At 44.4% G+C, this 22,276-nt stretch overlaps 1 protein-coding gene across 1 annotated transcript; it reads left to right on the top strand.

Moving 5' to 3' along the window:
- Positions 1–1,764: 1,764 nt before the first annotated feature.
- NDUFB6 (NADH:ubiquinone oxidoreductase subunit B6) lies at positions 1,765–12,879 on the top strand. The gene is made up of 4 exons (XM_040417254.1): positions 1,765–2,048; positions 4,075–4,167; positions 9,466–9,510; positions 12,744–12,879. Exons 1-4 carry the CDS (start codon positions 1,869–1,871, stop codon positions 12,813–12,815), a joined length of 390 nt encoding a protein of 129 aa, XP_040273188.1. The 5' UTR covers positions 1,765–1,868; the 3' UTR covers positions 12,816–12,879.
- Positions 12,880–22,276: the final 9,397 nt, after the last annotated feature.

Here is a 22,276-nt window from a genome sequence, read left to right as displayed (position 1 = left end):
AGTTACACATAGGCCAGATGCCCGATGAACATGACGCGCTTGCTTGAAAAGGTTGCAGTGCTCACCGGAGTGTTGTGGCTTTCTCAAACAGCTGAGCGGCAGTGGTGCTAGAAGTCAGTGCACCAGAGAAAATGCAAGGGACACAAAGTATTGCAAAAAGTTCTGTACTCAGATTCATTAAAATACAACGTAGATACATCAATATGCATCATGCCAGTCCTTATGAGATGAATCATGTTGTATCTAGTCTCAGTAGTTGGCTCACAAGGAATGTGGCCTAGTTCACCAATGAGGAGTCTGCCTCCACGGTGAACTACACCGTGCTCTTTGTGAACCAACTACCGAGAATATAAAGTGATTTATCTCATAAGGATTGGCATGATGCATATTGATGTATCTACGTTGTATTTTAATGAATCTGAGTACAGAACTTTTTGCAATACTTTGTGTCCCTTGCATTTTCTCAGTATTGGGCCGTATTCTCTTCAATATACTGTATTTATTAATGATCTTGTAGAAGGCTTGCACAGTAATATATCAATTTTCGCAGATGTAAAGTAATTAACACTGAAGAGGACAGTATACTACTACAGAGGGATCTGGATAGATTGGAGGCTTGGGCAGATAAGTGGCAGATGAGGTTTAACACTGACAAATGTAAGGTTATGCACATGGGAAGGAATAATGCAAGTCACCCGTACATACTAAATGGTAAAACACTGGGTAAGGGCTCATGCACACAATGTATTTTCTTTCCGTGTCCGTTAGTTGTTTTTTTTTGCGGACTGTATACGGAACCATTCATTTCAATGGGTCTGCAAAAATAAAACGGAAGTTACTCCATGTGCATTCCGTTTCCGTATGTCTGTATTTCCGTTCTGCAAAAAAATAGAACATGTCCTATTATTGTCCGCATAACAGACAAGGATAGTACTGTTCTATTAGGACGGAATGCACACGGACGTCATCCGTATTTTTTGCAGATCCGTTTTTTGCGGACCACAAAATACATACGGTCCTGTGCATGAGCCCTAACACTGACATGGAAAAGTATCTAGGAATTTTAATAAACAGCAAACTAAGCTGTACAAACCAGTGTCAGGCAGCTGCTGCCAAGGCCAATAAGATAATGGGTTGCATCAAAAGGGGCATAGATGCCCGTGATAAGAACATAGTCCTACCACTTTACAAATCGCTAGTCAGACCACACATGGAGTACTGTGTACAGTTCTGGGCTCCTGTGAACAAGGCAGACATAGCAGAGCTGGAGAGGGTCCAGAGGAGGGCAACTGAAGTAATAACTGGAATGGGGCATAGATGTCTGTGATGAGAACATAGTCCTGCCACTTTACAAATCACTAGTCAGACCACACATGGAGTACTGTGTACAGTTCCTTGCATACGTCAGATGCGGATCAAGTGAATGGGTCTGCACCTCATACGGCAGCCACATGATCGGCGTGTGCACGAGGCCTAACTGGGAGCAGGGTTTGCGCCTGTTTCAGAATGGGAGGCATTTATCAGGAAGACCTAGGGCTCCACATGGAGACCACTGTTACTGACACTTATGAGAGCAGCATTTTTCTCCCAAACAAAATTATTTATTATCTTTTGAACAACTATAGATTCTCGTCTGGGGCCTGTCTTTTGTTAGCCCTCTTATCAGCCCGACACTGTACCATAGTATCACAGTACATCTCGCTGAGCTGAGGTAATACCGACTAACGAACAGCAGAGGGAGCCATCGCACAGCTCGTATGCGCGTGACGTCATTGGTGCGCGCCGGAGCCGCGGAGTGCCCTCTGGAAGGCACCGAAGTGTCACAGCAATAAGAGGGCACTGGATTTGGGGTGTCAGGGCGGGCAGACATGTCGGTCAATCCAGTAGACTCGCAGCTCCGGCAGCAACAGCTGAGAGTGCTCCGCAGGAAATGGCTGAAGGATCAGGAGCTGAGCCCTCGGGAGCCCGTCCTGCCCGAGAAGAAGCTGAATGCGGTGGACAGGTTCTGGGCCAGCTTTCTGCAGAAGAACTCTGTGTGGAGGAGATACGTACGTGAGACTGGGGGCGGGCGGGTGTCCTGCTGCATCTGATGGGGGTGATCCTTCTGGAATACATGTCATTCCTCCCAACCTTCAGTGAAACCGAGCAGAGAAAGAAAATGTGTAAAGCCATGCCCATAACCCTGCCCTATCTGTCTCCATTGTGCCCCATACACATTGATAGTGCCCTGTGTGTGTGGCATGCTGTAGTGGTGCCCCTCTGAGTGATACCACCTCCTACAGCACGTTAGTTATGCCCCTTTAGTGCCCACATGCAGTAGTTATGACCCCCCCCCCTTTAGTGCCCACTCACAATAGTGATGCTGATTGTCCTGTCAAAACTAGATGCTCCCTTAGTGCCCCCCCCCTCACAATAGTGATGCTCAGTATCCTGTCATAGTAGAGATGTTCCCATAGTGCCCCCCTCACAATAGAGATGTCCCCATAGTGCCCCCCCTCACAATAGTGATTCTGAGTGTTCCCTCACAATAGAGATGCCCCCTTAGTGCCCCACTCACAATAGTGATGCCAAATGACCTGCCAAAACTAGATGCTCCCTTAGTGCCCCACTCACAATAGTGATGCTGAGTGTCATGTCACAATAGAGATGTCCCCTTAGTGCCCCCTCACAATAGAGATGCCACCTTAGTGCCCCCTCACATTAGTGATGCTCAGTGTCCTGTCACAGTAGAGATGTTCCCATAGTGCCCCCCTCACAATAGAGATGTTCCCATAGTGCCCCCCTCACAATAGTGATTCTGAGTGTTCCCTCACAATAGAGATGCCCCCTTAGTGCCCCACTCACAATAGTGATGCCAAATGACCTGTCAAAACTAGATGCTCCCTTAGTGGCCCCCCCCCCCCTCACAATAGTGATGCTGAGTGTCATGTCACAATAGAGATGTCCCCTTAGTGCCCCCTCATAATAGAGATGCCACCTTAGTGCCCCCTCACAATAGAGATGCCACCTTAGTGCCCCCTCACATTAGTGATGCTGAGTGTCATGTCACAATAGAGATGTCCCCTTAGTGCCCCCTCACAATAGAGATGCCACCTTAGTGCCCCCTCACATTAGTGATGCTGAGTGTCATGTCACAATAGAGATGTCCCCTTAGTGCCCCCTCACAATAGAGATGTCCCCTTAGTGCCCCCTCACAATAGAGATGCCACCTTAGTGCCCCCTCACAATAGAGATGTCCCCTTAGTGCCCCCTCACAATAGAGATGTCCCCTTAGTGCCCCCTCACAATAGAGATGTCCCCTTAGTGCCCCCTCACAATAGAGATGTCCCCTTAGTGCCCCCTCACAATAGAGATGTCCCCTTAGTGCCCCCTCACAATAGAGATGTCCCCTTAGTGCCCCCTCACATTAGTGATGCGGAGTGTCATGTCACAATAGAGATGCCCCCTTAGTGCCCCCTCACAATAGAGATGTCCCCTTAGTGCCCCCTCACAATAGAGATGTCCCCTTAGTGCCCCCTCACATTAGTGATGCGGAGTATCATGTCACAATAGAGATGCCCCCTTAGTGCCCCCTCACAATAGAGATGTCCCCTTAGTGCCCCCTCACAATAGAGATGTCCCCTTAGTGCCCCCTCACATTAGTGATGCGGAGTGTCATGTCACAATAGAGATGCCCCCTTAGTGCCACCTCACATTAGTGATGCTGCTGTAGCTTTAATAAAATAAAAGTTCACACTAATTAATGAATTCCCCGGCTTGTGCCCTCTCCTGTTCAGCTCAGCAGGTGTGATGACATCACTGCATAATGTCTGCCTGCGGGTGAGAGCACAGGTCGGTGAATGGGCGAGCAGGGATCTCCATGATTCACCATTGTATTTGGCTGTATCCATGTCCTGAGGAAGCACATGCTACAGCCCTCCTGGTACCTTTTGACAGTCCTGCTGGAGCTGGAATAGTTGGGAGGCATACCTGTGTTCCAGGTGCCATATTTATCATGGCATACTAAGTGGGCATGGTTTTCTGTTGCGGTTTCCCGGTGCCCCCGGCTAATTGTTGCTTTTATTTTGTTCATAGACCTTCAGGACGTATAATCTTGGTGTCCAAGCAGTGACCAGAGTTCTGATCCCAGCCTGGATCATTCATTACTTTGTGAAGTACCACATGGAGGTAATGTGCTGCTCATCATTCACAGGATCAGGAGCCGGATATAGCGCCAGTGTTACTCACAGTATGCTGTGCAGCCTGCTCCATTATGTATTCTCAGTGGAGACTGAATAAAAACGGCATATATTATGTCTGTGTATGTTCCCACACTGCAGATTTTCTGAATAAAGTAGTAGTATAGGTAGGAGTAGTATAGTAAGTAGGAGTAGTATAGAAGTATGGAACTTTACTGTATAGAGTTGCCTCCAGTGATTTCAGTGTAACCAGTACCATCTCGGCCCATCCATCCCAGTTACAAATGGCACCCCTTCTCCCCCTCTTTACAATATTCAGATTGGGTTCAGCAGGTATGAGCCATAAAAGATACATGATGGAGCAGCAGATCCAGTATGCACCCTGTCGCTTCATTCACTCTCTATGGGACCTCTGGAAATAGGTGAGCGCTGTATTCTGACAGTCCCATAAAGAAGGAATGCAGCGGGTGCATGCCATCAGATCGGCAGATTGGTGGGAGTCCCACCGGTAGGACTCTCACCGATCAGTTAGTTATTCCCTATCCTGTGGATAGGGGATAACTTGAAAACTTGGCACAGGCCCTTGAAGGCTATGTACACCTTTTTAGAGTCATTTTTTTAAATATATTTGCATATATCTTATATTTGGCTAAAAATCATATTTCCAATTGGGGTTTATTACAAATATTGAGCTGTTCAGTTACAAAGGGTTAAGGCCCCTTTCACACGAGCGAGTTTTCCGCGCGGGCTCAATGCGTGACGTGAACGCATAGCACCCGCACTGAATCCTGACCCATTCATTTCAATGGGTCTGTGTACATGAGCGGTTTTTTTTTTCCACACATCAGTTCTGCGTTGTGTGAAAATCGCAGCATGTTCTATGTTCTGCGTTTTTCACGCAGCCCTGGCCCCATAGAAGTGAATGGGGCTTCAGTGAAAAACGCATTGCATCCAGAAACAAGCCTGGATGCAATGCGATTTTCACTGATGGTTGCTAAGAGATGTTGTTTGTAATATTTCAGTTTTTAATTGCGCGCGTGAAAAACGCCACAAAACGCATTGCACCCGCGCAGGAAAAACTGAACGCAATCGCAGACAAAACTGACTGAACTTGCTTGCAAAACGATGCGAGTTTCGCAGAACGCACCCTGAACGCATCCGGACCTCATCCGTCACGCTTGTGCGAAAGAGGCCTAACTGTTTTTCTAAGGCTACATGCACACGACCGTTGTGTGTTTTGCAGTCCGCAAATCACGGATGGCGTCCGTGTGTGTTCCGCAATTTGCGGAACGGCACGGACAGCCTTTAATATAACTGCCTATTCTTGTCCGCAAAGCGCGGACAAGAATAGGACAGGTTATATTTTTTTTGGCGGACCACGGAATGGAGCAACGATGCGGACAGCACACGGAGGGCTGTCCGCATCTTTTGCGGCCCCATTAAAGTGAATGGGTCCGCATCCGAGCCGCCAAAACTGCAGCTCGGATGCGGACCAAAACAACGGTCGTGTACATGAGGCCTAACTGTGTGACTGGTACTTTCACTTTGTGCTGGTCATCTAATAAGCCTTATCTCTAAACTACTGAGAGGTCATAAACACTTATTTAAGCCACATTCTTATCAGTAGGGCAAGGAATGAGCTATAATGAGTGTTTATAATGGCAGAGAGCAGAGATAAGGAGTCCGTCTGCTCCTCAGGTGACGGAAATGACAAAACATCATCAGGCAGCTAGTAGAGTATGTCAGCTCTGTACAGAAAAAAGGATTCCATATTGTTAATAAAGACCAATTGTGATTTTTAGGTCAAAAACAGTATAATGCAATAATAAAAAATAAATTGCCCCCAAAGGTGTACATAGCCTTTAAAGCTCTTCTTTCAAACCATATATATTTATTTTTTTTATAAGGGGTTGTACACATACTGGGGAAATATAATATGAAGAGACTTTAAGCCAGGGCTTGACAAATTTCCTTGGAATCTAGGAGCCAGCTAAAAAAGTTAGGAGCCAGGCGGAGCCGCGTCATAAAGCCCCCAGTAGGTGCCCCCATAGCGCTCCCCCCCCCCACTTTTCCATAGAGCCCCCCAATAATGCTGTATACCATGTTACATATACCGCCGCTCCGTTCCCGGACCCTATTGACTATAATGGGGACGGGGGTTGAGCTCCGGCGCAGCATGGCAGTTCGCGGTGAAAGGCCGCCGGACTAAAAAGTTGGACATGCAGTACTTTTAGTCCGGCGGCCTTTCACCATGCACTGCCGTGCTGCGCCAGAGCTCTGCCCCCATTATAGTCAATGGGGACAGAGCTGCGGTCCGGCGAAACAGCGGAAGGACGGATTCGACAGGGTGAACAGCCGTATCCGTCCTGCCGCAAGTGTGAAAGTAGCCTTAGTTATATAGCTACTGAATGAGACAGAAGGGATGCCTTTAACATATAGATCTCCTTGAGAAGCCAATTTGATCCTAAAGGGTTAATTCAAACTAATCTAAACTCTGTCCTGTCACTTCTCTCATCTCTCTGCTCCTGTCCCTTAAAGGGTTTCTGTCACCCCACAAAACTCATTTTTTTTTTTTTTGGATAGTTAGATTCCTCATAGCGCGATATAGGAGAATATAATAGTCTTACTTACTTTCATGCGGCCGATTCTTTATAAAACGAAGTTTTATAATATGCAAATCAGGGCTCTACCAGCAAGTAGGGCGTCTACTTGCTGGTAGCCGCAGCAGAAAACCGCCCCCTCGCCGTGTTGATTGACAGGGCCAGCCGTGATCTCCTCCTCCGGCCGGCCCTGTCAGTATTTCAAAAATCGCGCGCCTCGCGTCATTCGGCGCAGGCGCTCTGAGATGAGGAGGCTCGTCTCCTCAGCACTCCCTCAGTGCGCCTGCGCCGATGACGTCTTCTCTTTCGGTGATGTCATCGGCGCAGGCGCACTGAGGAGACGAGCCTCCTCATCTCAGAGCGCCTGCGCCGAATGACCAGAGGCGCGCGATTTTTGAAATACTGACAGGGCCGGCCGGAGGAGGAGATCACGGCTGGCCCTGTCAATCAACACGGCGAGGGGGCGGATTGCTGCTGCGGCTACCAGCAAGTAGACGCCCTACTTGCTGATAGAGCCCTGATTTACATATTATAAAACTTCGTTTTCTAAAGAATCGGCCGCATGAAAGTAAGTAAGACTATTATGTTCTCCTATATCGCCCTATAAGGAATCTAACTATCCAAAAAAAAAAATATGAGTTTTGTGGGGTGACAGAAACCCTTTAATCTTATCACTGCTGCAACAAAAGCATCAGTTCTAGAGTCTGACTGACGGTTCTTTTAACTCAAAAAGAATCGAATGAGTCACTAAGGATCTTTAGATTCTTAACCTGTGACTCATTCGATTCTTTCTCCCTGTACTTGTGTCAGTGACTCAGAGCTGCTAGTGCTTGCCTTGCCTCAGCTCTGATTGGTTGGTGGGCGGGGAGGGGAGGGGCTGGCAGAAGCAGCTTCCACTCTAGGATCAGATTACACTCCTCCCGAGCCCCTCCCCTCCCTGCTGCCAGCGTCTCTGCTATTGTGTGCTGTGACGGAGCTGTTTCAAACGGTGCTGCCTCCGGACAGAACGGCAGCTCCGCACGGGCACCTTTGGAAAACGGGCTGACAAATACCCAAGCGCCAGGACTAAATTCCTGGTCGCCATGGCGACCTGGCGCCTGGGATTTGTCGAGCCCTGCTTTAAGCCCTCTTTCACACCATGGGCCAGATTTATCATTACTATGACAGCTCACTCCACTTTCACATATGGCTAAAGTCAGTTTTAGCCAAGTCAGATATATGATCGGCCCTTTAAGACTGTAATAAATGTGGTTTGACGGTAGCAGTTTATCCGTCAGTAAGCAGCTTTACAAAGGTCGCACATCTTTACGAAAAAGTCGCACGTTTTTATGAAAAAGTCGCATGTTCTATTAAAAAGTCTCATAAGATAAGCATGGTCCTCACTGGAGTGAAATTGCGACTTTTTAAATAATCCCAATAGTAAATCTGTCTAGAGATTAATTTACATAAGAAAAAATGCCCACTTTCAGAAAACTGGCGAGCATAGTGCAGAGCAGAAAAAAGTCGCAAATTTGTGCGCAGTTTTAGCGTTTGGGACTTTTTTTGGGACTTTTTCACTCCATTATTCTGACCTGAGCTAATGATAAATCTGGCCCCATGTGTTTTGTTTCAATTAATTATTATTTAATTTTTTAACCAGCTGTGGATTCACAAATGAGGAGAAGTTTTGTGAATCCACACCTGGGTTTGGCTTTCAAAACTGCATCCAAAAAGCTGATCAAAACCCGAACGCAGCCTTGGGGTATGTTCACACGACAGATTTGTGGCGTGGATTCTGCTCCAAAAATGCATGCGGATCTTCCCCATTGACTTCAGTGGGGAATCTGTCTGTTAATTTTGAGTGCACTTTTTTTTCCGCTTGCAGTTTTCTAAACCACACCGCTATAAAAAAAAGTGTTCTGTCCGTTCTTGATGTGGATTATACGTCCAGAATTCCCATAAAAAATGGGTAGGGGTGAAAATCCATGCCAAAACCACATCCAAAAGCATGTTAAAAAAAAAAAGTGTCAGGGAAAAGAAATTAGTAAAAAAAAAACTTGCCTCCACTGAAAATCTTCTGCCTTATTTGACACCCAGTAGGTGAGAGGTGCTGTGGGGCAATCGCAGTGACAGGAATGGCGGTGGTAGTTGTGATCGTTGGCCCAGTGATCATGTGAGCCAGAACAGCACAAGGCTGCAGAAGGTCTGTGGTCTGTTCCATTCTTGGAGACGTGACCACTGAGGTCAGTCATTGGCTGCAGCAGTTAAATGAGTGGGACCAGAACAACATCACTTGCAGTCCTGCAGTACCTGGAGCTGCTGTGGTGCGTCAAATGAGTTTTTCATTTTGGCCTTTAAACTATTCCTGGCCTTTGCATGCAGAGGTGAGACGGACAGTTTGGACACAGTGATCACGCAGTAAACCCTACCGCCATACAAGCTCCTGTCTAGCAGTGTATGTTACTATATGGGTTGGGGAAGCCTCACATATTCCCATTTCAAGGTATAATAAAATAAAATAAATGTGCACTGTGTGTGCCCAGCCCTGTGTATGTATCGTTACTGGCTCCTAGTTTTTTGGATCTGGCTTCTTCACCTGGAGAAGTCTGGTTAAAGGTTCTGTCAGCCATGTTGTCATGAACTCATGTGACCATAGTGTGTGTGTATACTGACTATTACTCTAATTCATGTCTATTGATTTCTTTCAGACCTCTCCATACAGCGTCGTTTATCAAAAACCTCGGCTGTACCCTGTGAGTATTCTCAGATGTTCATTGTTTTAACCCCTTCAGGCCTGGCCAGTTTTCTTTTCCTTTCCTTTCCTTTTTTTTTTTCCTTTTTTTGTGGGACAAGTTGTATTTTTTAGCGGGACCATTTAATTTTCCATCATGTATTGATAAACCAGAATAAATTCTTTGTGGGGAGAAATTTAAAAAAAAACAACAGCAGTTCCAGAACTTCCACAGTTGTTTTCACTGTGCTCTAAAAATGACATGATGACCATGTTCTGCCGGTCAGTACGATTACGCCAATGTCATATTTAGACGTTTTTCTTATGTTTTACTACTTAAAAATACATGCTAGGATATGCCAGCAATGTCAGATAGTACCAGGTCCCACCTCTGAGACCTGGTACTATCTCTAGAATGGAGCCTCCAATGGAGAGCGCACCATGCATGCACAGCCACCTCTCCATTCACCTATGGGACTCATGAAATAGCCAAACCGTTGCTTGGTTGTTTTCTGAACTCTCATAGAAGGGAATGGAGGGCGGCTTTGCTTGCGTGATGAGCTCTCTTTCACTTTTGGGGGCTTGTTCTAGAGATAGGTGGGACGCGCACCTATCTGACATGGACATATTGTGATATGCCACCAATGTCTCAGGTGAGACCCTCCCTTTAACTTTTTTTATGTTTTCGTCTACAGAGCAGTGTGAGGGCTTGTTTTTTGCAGGGCTAGTTTTTATTGCTGCCATTTTGAAATACATATGACTTTTTACTTAAATATTTTCCATGATAGTGTTCACAGTGCAGGTGTTTGTTGCAGATTGTGTTGGTGAATTACGTTGTGGATTTCTGTGCAGATTACATCTCCGTGGAAAGGGATGGTGACATTAAGTTGCAGAAAATCCACAACAAAGCACTTTTTGCCATTCTGTTCCGCTGCGGCAGTTTTTTGAGTCAAAGACAAATATATGTTCAAAAGGAATGAGAAGTATAAATGGAGAGCTTCTGTTTCTCCTTCCTGCTGGATCTACTTTTGACTTTGGCTCAAAAAACTGCTTACAAACTGCAGTGGTGGTGTTGTTTTTTTAATTTTTTTTAAAAGACCTTTTAGGCCTCTTTCACACGAGCCAGTTTTCTGGCTCGTGTGAAATTGAACGCATTCATTTCTTTGGGTTTATGTTCATGAGTATTAATTTTCATGCATCATCTCTGCGTTCCGCGAAAATTGCAGCATGTTTTATATTCTGCGTTTTTCATGGAGCCCTGGTCCCACAGAAGATAATGCGGCTTCCGTGAGAAATGCATTGCATCCGGATGCAAAATGTTTTTCACTGATGGTTGCTAGGAGATGTAGATTGTTATTTTTCAGTTTTTTTTTTTCGCGTGCGTGAAAAACACATCGAAACAATCCGTATCGTTCGTGTGAAAGGAGCCTTCCTGGCACAATAGCCATCCATTCAGGTCATATGTTTGACTGTTAGTATAGTAGTCGTCTCACATTGTACAAGCTCTGTCTGCACTGGCACTTTATATTGAATCATGTTTACCATTGGATATCACATTATATATACATTTTTCTTAAGACTTGCATGTAATCATGGTATAATTATGGATTTTTGTGTAGTTGCCTTTATTATACTTTTGGTTATTTGTTATATATGGGATATTACTGAGTCTTCTCAGAACGTATTGTTATTTGTGCTGCGAGGGGAAGATTTCCCATTACTCAGGGACCTCCTGGCTCCCTTTTTAAGGGCTCATGCACACAACTGTATTTATTTTGCAGTCCAAATACGGATGACGTCCGTGTGCATTCTGTATTTTGCAGAACGGAACAGCTGGCCCCTAATAGAACAGTACTAGCCTTGTCCGTAATGCGGACAATAATAGGAGATGTTCTATTTTTTTTGCTGAATGGACATACGGAAACGGAATGCACACGGAGTAACTTCCATTTTTTTGGCGGACCCATTGAAATGAATGGTTCCCCATACGGTCAGCAAAAGAAACGAAACGGACACGAAAAGAAAATACTTTGGGTGCATGATCCCTAATGGTGTGCGTCTCCGGTATTGCATGTACTGCTCTTCTTTTCTTGTTTATTTATCCCCTTTTCATGCGGACAGCACCCGTGTTGTATCTATTGCCAGTTATATTGGTGGTGCCCGTCCCACATTTATGGGTTCAGGCATTTGTGTTAATGAGCTGAGCTGCCTGGGCCTGAAGGAAAATTATAGCCATACCAAGAGGGGAAGAATCCTACTCTTTAAGAAAACACTCTAACCACAGCACACTGAGTCGACTCACATGGCAGTACAAAAATCTTTTAAATCTATAGTATTTTGGATGGGGGGGGGGGGGGGGTTACATCTCTGTCAGGGTATATGGGTATAATTGATGTGCTGTACATTGACGGCCCATTGATTTCAGTTCTCCAGCTCCCTACTCAGGGGTCTATCTGAGGAACCAGAAACAACATTGTCCGTGGATTTTTAACAATGATGGGGGCAGCTAAAACCTCTTATAAGAGCTTAAAAGATTATCCCCATCTGGAACTGTATGACATATCTGAAGGATATGCCATATATGTGCAGACAAGGCCCTGTTCTTGAAAGAGGTTACCCCCCCCCCCCCCCAAACCTGTCAGACATTTATGTCAAAGATGTGCACATGGGTATACCCCTTTAATAGCCAAAAGGCTATAGATGATGATTCATAAAAAGAAGCGGTAACTGATGTGTGACATAACGTATAGCAGATATCATAGGTAAGGCTTTTTCACACTTGCGGCAGTGTGATCCAGCAAGCAGTTCCGTTGTCGGAACTGCCCGCCTGATCCGCCGATCTGGATGTGACTGAAAGCATTTGTGAGACGCATCCGGATGCGGATCCGTCTCACAAATGCATTGCAAGAACGGATCCGTCTCTCCGCTTGTCATGCGGAGAGACATGTCTTGTATCTTTTTTCAAATTTTTACCGGTCGGAGATAAAACCGTAGCATGCTACGGTTTTATCTTTTGCCTGATCAGTCAAAACGACTGAACTGAAGACATCCTGATGCATCCTGAACGGATTACTCTCCATTCAGAAGGCATGGGGATATAACTGATCATTTCTTTTCCGGTATAGAGCCCCTAGGACGGAACTCGGTGCCGGAAAAGAAAAACGCTAGTGTGAAAGTACCCTAACCCTCATTTATTTTGTTTGATAGGTTTAGTGTGCCTACAGTAACATCATGTCTGTTTCTTTTTTCTTTTAGGGTGATGTCATCCAAGAGACGGGACAAGTTATCCCACCCCTTCAGGAACCAAGCAGGGGTCATCACCACTAAACAGGCGCTTGTAATAATCTCAATTCAAAAATATCATAAAATAAACTATTCCAGTCGTACTCTAGAGGTATATTGCATTCTTTTCTTTTCCTGTGTCAAAAACGGATCAAGATAAAACATGCTGCAATTTTTCCTGAATGAGCACATTGAGATAAATAAGTTAGGTGTCTGTCAGAATTCTGTCCATTTGCAAAACGGAGCGCATCTAGACAGAAAACTCAATTGAAATTAGCCTACGCGTGTCAGCCCCACAGACAAATGCCACCAGTAGTTTGTACCATAGTATTATCTCACTGTGCTGGACAGAAAAAAAAGGGCTAATATGGTGACTGAAAAATGATTTCCCATGAATGGGAGCAGCGCTATAGTGGATGGAGCTGTGTGGTTCTGGTGCCGGAGCTACTGCAGAAAAGGTGAATGGTGCTGGGACTCAGACCCCTGCCCATCTGATATTGATGACGTGTCCTAAGGATATAAAAGTTCCAGGCTGCAGACTCCTGATTCCACCTTTTAGGCTTGAGCAAATCGAGCTTTGGATCATAGATCTAAGATCGATTTGTTCAATAACTTTGTTATTAATGCTGTTTCCATACAGCATTAAAATGTATTGGCTTCGTGGAGCCAAACTTCGTCCCGCGAGACTTCGGTGAATTACTACTGTATTCTTAGCTGCGTTTTTAAAAATATTTTAAAATGGGAATTCAAAGTGGGCTTTGGTAGCGAGATACCAGCCAGTACCAAAGCCCACTTCGGATTCCTATTTTAAAATGTTTTTAAAGACGCAGATAAGAATACAGTAGTAATTCATCGAAGTCTCGTGAGACTAAGTTTGGCTCCACAGAGCCAATACATTTTAATTCTGTAGAGAAACAGCATTAAAAACAAAGTTATTGAACCAATCGATTTTGGATCTATGATCCAAAGCTTGCTTCGCTCAAGCCTACTTTACCAAGCATGCAGCTATGTGAACACTGTATTTTGCGTCTTTAACCAACTAAATGGGATTCCTCCTTGCGTAGAGTCATTACAAAATTTGTACAGAGCTTTCTTGCCGGGCCCTGATGATAGAATCACATCCACTGGCCTTATACGATAAGGCTATACCCATTATGGGTACATCTTCAATTCTTAAGTCTCTACAATACACCTATAAAACATTGCCTTCAGCCAGATACCTGGACGTGACTTTACGAATATTTCCTAGATCCTACATATCCCCACACACGGGTTTCCCCACACTTTGGGTATATATCCCATGGTCATGTGTCCAAAGGGTGTATTATCAGGGGCTCATTTTCTGGCATAACTTATAGTAAATCTGGTGGGGCACGAGGCTCCGTGTCCATCAACTAGGCCCCACCCTTTCTCATCACTTTAGAAAAGTGGTGAGAAACTCATAAAGTCACAAAGGTGTGCACCATAATTTGTGACTTTTTAATGCTACAAATGTGATGTTAAAACATTACACGAAATTTTAACAAATCTCCCCCAGGGTGTTATTTGACACCAGTGGTTTGTTCATTCCTTGAATTTTGTGGTGGCATTGTTGTTTGTGTATAAAAAAAAAAAAACTGCAGCCAAAAATGATGGAAACGCCTCATGTGTGAACATGCAGTAGTGAATAAGCTCTTACAGAAAAATACATCCCCTATGTCTACTTCAGCGCTGCCCGCTGTGCCATGCAGCCCTATACAGGAGCCAGGCTTATCAGAGTTCACCATAATGGTTTTTCTGTAAAACTAATTGAAAATGGCCCTTTACAGGACAACAAGCGAAAATTGTCTTTTTCCCCGGCGCCTCCCCCAGCGGCAATGACAGGAGGGTGCTCCCTGCCCCCAGGACAGGAAACAACACGGAAGCTCGCACTTTAAAAGAATCAGTGTTGTTTCCTGTCCCAAATAGCGTGGAAGCTCCTCCTGTGTGGATTTCGCAGCAGTATTCAGCGCACGGCCTGATCTCTTCCCCCTACCTGGGGAGGGCCGTTGCAGGGAACAGGGGCTCTGGGGACGCGTGGCCTCCCTTCCCTGTTCCTTGGCTTAAGTTCTGTGGTAAGGCAGCCCCGGGCTCTATCCTGAATGCTCTGCTGGGAGCGCAGGATATTCTTGCGGCTGTTTTGTGGGCAGAGATTCCCGAGGGAAAGGAGTCTCTAGAGAGTCGCACGGACGTCACAGACGTATCTCGGAAATCCGTGAAATTTGTATGGAGGCCGGATCCAGGGAACATCGACACGCGCTGTTCCTTTGCCTACAATGTCGACTCCTTCTGACCCGGATTCAGTCCGCAAGCCTTTGGATGTGGCCGCAAGCTCCATTAGCCCGGTAAGCCTCCTCTCCTGACTTGTGCAGATTTTGGTTATGGGTTAGGTAATGCTAAATTTATGCACCTTGGGTGTCGGGTGGTGGTGTCTTTCCATAGTCTGAACCCTATCCATTTAAAAAAAAATTGTTTACATTTTGTAGGGTAGAGACACCTCCACCTCCAAGGTACCGGGGTCTGAATCTAGTCGCAAAAAATCTGCAAAAAGTCATTTCTATCAAAAGCCAAAAAAACACTTTGCCCCAGATGTGCTGAAAAAGTGGTGGCTGAAGAATCTCCTTCCTTCTTATACTCCATGCGGAGTATGATTTGTGAAGAAGTTAATGCGGCAGTGGAGTCTAGGTTACCTCCCTCGTCACCGCAGGCATTTACGTCTCAAAAATCCCAGGGGTCTTAGTTATTCGGGTTGGATTTAGATGAAGGGGAGATTGCTTCTGACATAGACTCGGATTCACCTGACGATGTCGGGAGACCATTGTTTCTCCTGGAAGATACTGATAGCCTCTTAAAAACAATAAGAGCTACTATGCACCTGGAGGAGTCTCAAGAAAGTCGCTCCATCCAGGATCAGATTTTTCAAGGTCTAGGAGTAAGAAAGAGACGTGTCTTTCCAATCCATAATAATGTCAAGGCCTTAATCTCGAAGAAATGGAAAGATCCTGAAAAGAGAGCCCTGATTACTAACACTTTCAAGAGGAAGTATCCGTTTTCAGACTCTGACTCAAATCTTTGGGATAAAACCCCAAAGATTGATGCTCCAGTGGCGCGGATATCCAAAAAATCCTTTCTCCCCTTTGAGGACATGGGGTTAGTCCGTGATCCAATGGATAAGAAATGTGAGAACCTGTTAAAGAAGGCTTGGGAAGTTAATACAGCCATGTTCATACCAAGCATTGCATCAACCTGTACCGCCAGATCCCTATTGGTATGGCTTAAACAACTAGAGGATCATCTTGCTGCAGGTACCCCAAGGGAAATTTTTTTGGCCTCACTGCCCATGTTTAAACAAGCCTCAAATTTTCTGGCTGACGCCTTGGCAGATTTAGTCAGGTTGTCAGCAAGATCAGCTGCTATTTGTAACGCCACCCGCAGAGCCGTATGGCTCCGCTCTTGGTCAGGTAATGCTGGTTCGAAGAACTGCTTATGTTCCATCCCTTGTGAAGGGGATAGTCTATTTGGATCAGTATTGGATGATGTTTTAGAACAAGCCTCCGATAAGAAGAAAGGGTTTCCTACTGACTCAAAATATTTTCATGTCCTATGGTAGTCAAAGAAAGCCTAAACCCAAACAGAAGAAGAGAGAATACTCAGGAAGGTGGCAATGGGCAAGAGGAAGAAACAAGGGATTCCTCTTCAATCCTGATAACTCATCAAAGACCACTCAATGACGCCAGAGGCCTGGTTGGAGCAAGATTAAAAATGTTTGTTCCACAGTGGAGAAAAATAGGAGCCTCCCCTTGGGTACCAGCCGCTATTCAAGGGGGTGTCAGGCTAGAATTCACTACCTACCCACAAGACCAATTTGTCATCAACAGAAAAAAGGAGGAACAGTCATCCCTGGACACAGAGATAACTAGCTTGATTTAGAAAGAAGTCCTGCTACCAGTTCCAGAAAGCCAGCAAAAGCGAGGGTTTTATTCTCCAGTCTTCCTCATAAAAAAAACAGGGGGATCCTTCAGGCTTCTTATAAATCTAAGGAGTCTGAACAAATACCTATCTTACAAAAGTTTCAAGATAGAGACCATCAAATCGACAATAAATCTACTTCCCCAATATTGTTACATGGCAACAATAGATTTGCAGGATGCATACTACCATGTTCTCATTCTCAGAGATCATCAAAAATATCTCAGGATAGCAGTTTTTATGGGAGGTCGTCTCTGTCACTTTCAATTTCAGGCGCTCCCCTTTGGCTTGTCATCAGCTCCCAGGATTTTCACGAAGGTAGTGGCAGAAATAACCAGTTATCTTTATCTACAGGGCATTCTTGTCGTGTCGTACTTAGAGGACTTCCTGTTAGCAGCGGAATCAGAAGATCAGCTTCGGGTACATCTAGACTTTGTCCAGAAGACCTTCACGGATCTGGGATGGATCATAAATGTCAAGAAATCCAATCTCGTCCCAGCTCAGCAAAAAGTCTTTTTAGGGGTTCTTCTCGACTCTTGCTTACGGATGTCCTTCCTTCCGGAAGAGAAACAGCTGTCCCTTCAACTAAAAGTAAATCCGTTTTGCAGTCTAAGATCCACTACCATCAGAAACATCATGACAATCATGGGGATTCTGGCATCCTCTATCCCTGACGTCAGATGGGCACAAAGCCACACCAGAATCCTGCAAGCCTTTCTTCTAGCATCCTAGGATGGCAGCAGAATTTCTCTGGACAAGAAAGTTATAATTCCACTGTCCGAAAAATGTTCCCTGGTTTGGTGGAGAATAAGAAAGAATCTGCAGAGAGGTGTCAAGAGAATCTTCTAGTGGTGTCTACAGATGCCAGCAGTCGAGGCTGGGGAGGCCAGGCAGGGAACCTGGTGGTTCAAAGAGTCTGGGATGACTCCATGTTAAAGGGAACCTGTCACCTGGATTTTGGGTATAGAGTTGAGGACATGGTTTTCTAGATGGCCGCTAGCACATCCGCAATACCCAGTCCCCATAGCTCTGTGTGCTTTTATTGTGTAAAAAAAAACGATTGGATACATATGCAAATTAACCTGAGATGAGTCCTGTCCCTGACTCATCTCACATACAGGACTCATCTCAGGTTAATTTGCATATGCATCAAATAGTTTTTTTTACACAATAAAAGCACACAGAGCTATGGGGACTGGGTATTGCGGATGTGCTAGCGGCCATCTAGCAACCTATGCCCTCAGCTCTATACCCAAAATCCCGGTGACAGGTTCCCTTTAAATGTAATCATCAAACCTAATAGAGCTCAGAGCAGTCTATGAAGTTCTTTTAGCCCTTCACTCAAGAACCACTCTCGAGCATATAAAGGTCCTGTCGGACAATATGACAACAGTTGCTTATTTAAACCGGCAAGAAGGTACCTGAAGCAGATCTCTGGCAGCAACGTCATGGGATATTTTTCTTTTTGCAGAAAAAAATCTATCCTCCCTAACGGCCGTGCATTTAAAAGGAAGCAACAATCTGGTGGCCGACTTCCTCAGCCGTCAAACTCTAAAAGAGGGAGAATGGAGGGAGTTTTTCTGGTTGCAGATCTTTCTGATCATCCTCTAATCAGACGGTTAATCAAGGGGGTAGACCGTTCCACCTTGGGACTTGAACTTAGTCCTCACAGCACTGATGGACTCTCCGTTTGAACCTATTGACGGTATTTCTCTAAGACTCCTGACTAGGGTTGTTGCGGGTATCGAAATTTCGATACCCAATCGATACTTTTGTCCTGGGATTTCAATTTTTTTCGATACTGGCCTGCGCTGCTGCGCAGTCTAGTATCTCTGAACATGAGCGCGTTGCTGTCGGCGCGCTCATGTTCCCTCAGCAGCACAGGGGAGAAGGAGTCACTCTCTCCCTCCCCCTGTGCTGCTGCTGCCGCTGCCACCAGTTAGGAGAGAGGGGCGGGCGCACTGCGCCACCAATGATAGGAGGACCTTTTTTTATGGGTTCGGACGTTGTTAAGTTGCCAGGCTACATAGAGCGGCGCCCAGGGATCTCCCTGCACCTATTAATATTCCTGGGCGCCGCTCCTTTCGCCCGCTGTAGCCCAGTTAGTCTCCTGCTCCGTATGCCAATTACTACTATCGGAGCAATGGGGAGGAGACATCGGCTTCTCTAGTGGGCGTTCCTTCTCCCTGGCTGTAGTGCTGTCCAATCGCAGCGCAGCTCAGGGAGAAGGAACGCCCACTAGAGAAGCTGATGTCTCCTCCCCATCGCTCCGATAGTAGTAGTGCGGCACCTGAGGGGTTAACTGCCTCTGATTTGCTGCCAGTACCCGCCTCCTGTATTAAAGGTTAATTATCATTGGTGGCACAGTGTGCCCCCCCCAGTATTAGAATAATTGGTGGCGCAGTGCCCCCTCAACCCCCCCAGTATTAAAATCATTGGTGGCAGTGGCCACAGAGTCCCCTCACCTCTTCATTGGTGGTGCAGTGGCAGCTTCTGATCGGAGCCCCAGCAGTGTAATCCTGGGGCTCCGATCGGTTGCCATGGCAGCCAGGACGCTACCATAGTAGTCTCCCTGCTGCTGTGTGCCCAAAGCACACAGCAGCAGGGAGAGTGTAAAGTCTTATTGACCCTGATAGAGATCTATCAGGGTGAACAGGACAAGGGATAAAAAAAATCCCAGGTTCTAGCCCCTAAGGGGGGAAATAGTTGTTAAATAAAAAGTTAAAAAAAACAAAACACCAAAATATTAAGTATATATAAAAAATAAATAAATAAACATATTGCCACGTCCGAAAAGTCCAAACTATTAAAATAGAAAAAAATAGAAAAAAAATCTATGCGGTGAACGCCGGAACAGAAAAAAAGAAAAATGTGCGATTCGCCATTTTAAAAAAATGAGGAATGCACGTGGCTTTTTTGGTTTATTCGCGTGGTATCGAATGGTATTGAGTATTGCAATACTTTTTTATGGTATCGAAATCAAATAAAATGTGGTATCGCAACAACTCTACTCCTGACCTTAACCCCTTAAGGACTGGGTCATTTTTCACCTTAAGGACCAGACTGATTTTTGCAAATCTGACATGTCACTTTATGTGGTTATAACTTTAAAACGCTTTTACTTATCCAGGCCATTCTGAGATTATTTTCAAGTCACATATTGTACTTCATGACAGTGGTAAATTTGAATCAAAATATTATTTTATAAAAAAAATACCAAATTTACCAAAAATTTTGAATAATCCGCAACTTTCCAAATTTCTATTTCTCTGCTTTTAAAACAGATCGTGATACCTCATATAATAGTTATTACTTTACATATGTCTACTTCATGTTTCGATCATTTTGTGAATGCCATTTTATTTTTTTGGGGACGTTAGAAGGCTTATAAGTTTAGAAGCAAATCTGGAAATTTTTCTGAATTTCCAAAACCCACTTTTTAAGGACCAGTTCAGGTCTGAAGTCACTTTGTGAGGCTTACATAATAGAAACCTCCCAAAAATGACCCCATTTTAGAAACTACACCCCTCAAGGTATTAAAAACTGATTTTACAAACGTTGTTAACCATTTAGGTGTTCCACAAGAATTAATGGAAAATGGAGATGAAATTTCAGAATTTCACTTTTTTGGGCAGATTTTTTAATTTTTATATTTTTTTTCCACTAACAAAGCAAAGGTTAACAGCCAAACAAAACGTAATATTTATGGCCCTGATTCCGTACGTGTAGTTTACAGAAACACCCCATATGTGGTCATAAACTGCTGTATGGCCACATGGCAGGGCGCAAAAGGAAAGGTTGGGTTGGCACCGTTTCTTGTGGCTTTTCTTCTTTTTCTGTTATTGTCATTACACAGCGCAGAGCTCATCTTCCCACTAATTTTCTGGTAGATTTTAAAACAAGGCCAGGATGATAGAATTCCGGTCAGGCGTGAGAGCTGCAGGCTTATCCAGCTCTCACTGGGACAAGTTTCTAATGGCTGTGGACGAGGCCTATGAATTCCTCATCCCCCATCATTCACAAGTAATATCCGTGTGTTGCACAGTTTTTTTTTTTTGTAAACTTCTCTTTATTGAAAAGTACAGGTCAATACAATGTTCAAGTAAAAGAGAAACAACTCTCGATATACATTTATAATAACATGCATAGTTTTTACAGTACATAGTTCCTTAATCTGATGGTATAAGTATACATGATAAAGACACTTCTGTTCTTTCCTTTTCCTTTTTATTTTATAACCTCATAACATATTCCCTCTCCCTCCACCCCCCCTTCATCTCAGATACTCACTTATTTGCAAGAGTTCCGTTAAACATGTACCCGTTGCCATGTACATATCGGATTACAGCACAAGTGACCCAACCAAAACTAACTTCTTACTTTCTACAGTTGTGAGACATGCTTCGTATGAATTTGGTACCAATTATCTGATGTTCCTAATTTCAAGTAGCACTCTGTATAAATGAACGGCCCAATGTGAATGACAATATCTTGGTTTAGTAAGAATGCTTCCATATATTGTCTCCATTTTTTAAAGAATGGTTCCGTAAGTTTTGTTTTCTTTTGTTCAGCTTCTATCCTTTCTAAAGTCAGACAATTATTAGTCTGCTGAATTACCTCTCCTATACTCGGCACCTTTGGGACCAACCAATGGCTTAACAAGCATCTCTTAGAAGCTAAAAGTAGAATATGAAAAGCTGGTGGGATCTTTGGAAATAACTCATCTCTCCCAACATGAAACAGTAGAATTTCTGGATTCATAGTTAGTTTCAAGTCACCCTTCGCGTTTAGCTCATCTAAGAGGGCCTTCCAGAAGATTTGTATCGAAGGACACTCCCACAGCCCATGTGTGACATCGGTATTTGGTGTATTACATTTTAGACAATGTGTCAACTTTTCTGTCGACATTTGGGAGATTGATTTTGTTAAATGAAAACCATATATTGCCCTATGCATAAGTTTGAAATATGTTTCCCTCCACACCTCACTCCCTATCACTTTCCTAATAAGATTCCAGCCATCCAGAAGCTGATCCGGTAGTATCATATCTGGGAAGAACTTGAGCCAGAATTTAAAAAGTGAGCCATCTCCCAACTTAGAATCAAAATCTCTCAAAAGGCCATAAATGGTTGACAGATCCTTCTTCGGTCCTGCAGAAATCAAGAGAGAGTCAAAAGCATTGGTCGAAAACTCACTGGACAAATCTCTGACTCTAGATGACATAAATGACATCAACTGCCGGTATGCCAAGAATTGAGATGTCTCCAATTGGAATTTCAACCCCAAATCTTGAAAAGTATAGTATGTACCCCTTTCTCGATTCCAAATATGATCTACTATGGTTATCCCTTTGTCTTTCCATTTAACAAATTGAGCATTAATGCTAAAAGCTTTAAATTCTGGATGATCCCAGAGGGGCATAATCTTAGATACCTGAAAAGGGAGATTGAACATTTTTCTTACCGCTTTCCACGCTGCTATTGTGTCTCTAAATAATACGCTATGTTTAATGTTGCTGG

This window comes from Bufo bufo, chromosome 2, assembly GCF_905171765.1.
Source record: "Bufo bufo chromosome 2, aBufBuf1.1, whole genome shotgun sequence".
NCBI classification, from domain to species: Eukaryota; Metazoa; Chordata; class Amphibia; order Anura; family Bufonidae; genus Bufo; species Bufo bufo.
This window is presented reverse-complemented; position numbering and strand designations above follow the sequence as displayed.

Coding starts and splice junctions, on each gene's coding strand:
- NDUFB6 (XM_040417254.1), top strand. CDS start 1,869: ATGTCGGTCAATCCAGTAGACTCGCAGCTCCGGCAGCAACAGCTGAGA. Junction 4,168..9,465: donor TTGTGAAGTACCACATGGAG/GTAATGTGCTGC, acceptor GATTTCTTTCAG/ACCTCTCCATACAGCGTCGT. Junction 9,511..12,743: donor AAAAACCTCGGCTGTACCCT/GTGAGTATTCTC, acceptor TTTTTCTTTTAG/GGTGATGTCATCCAAGAGAC.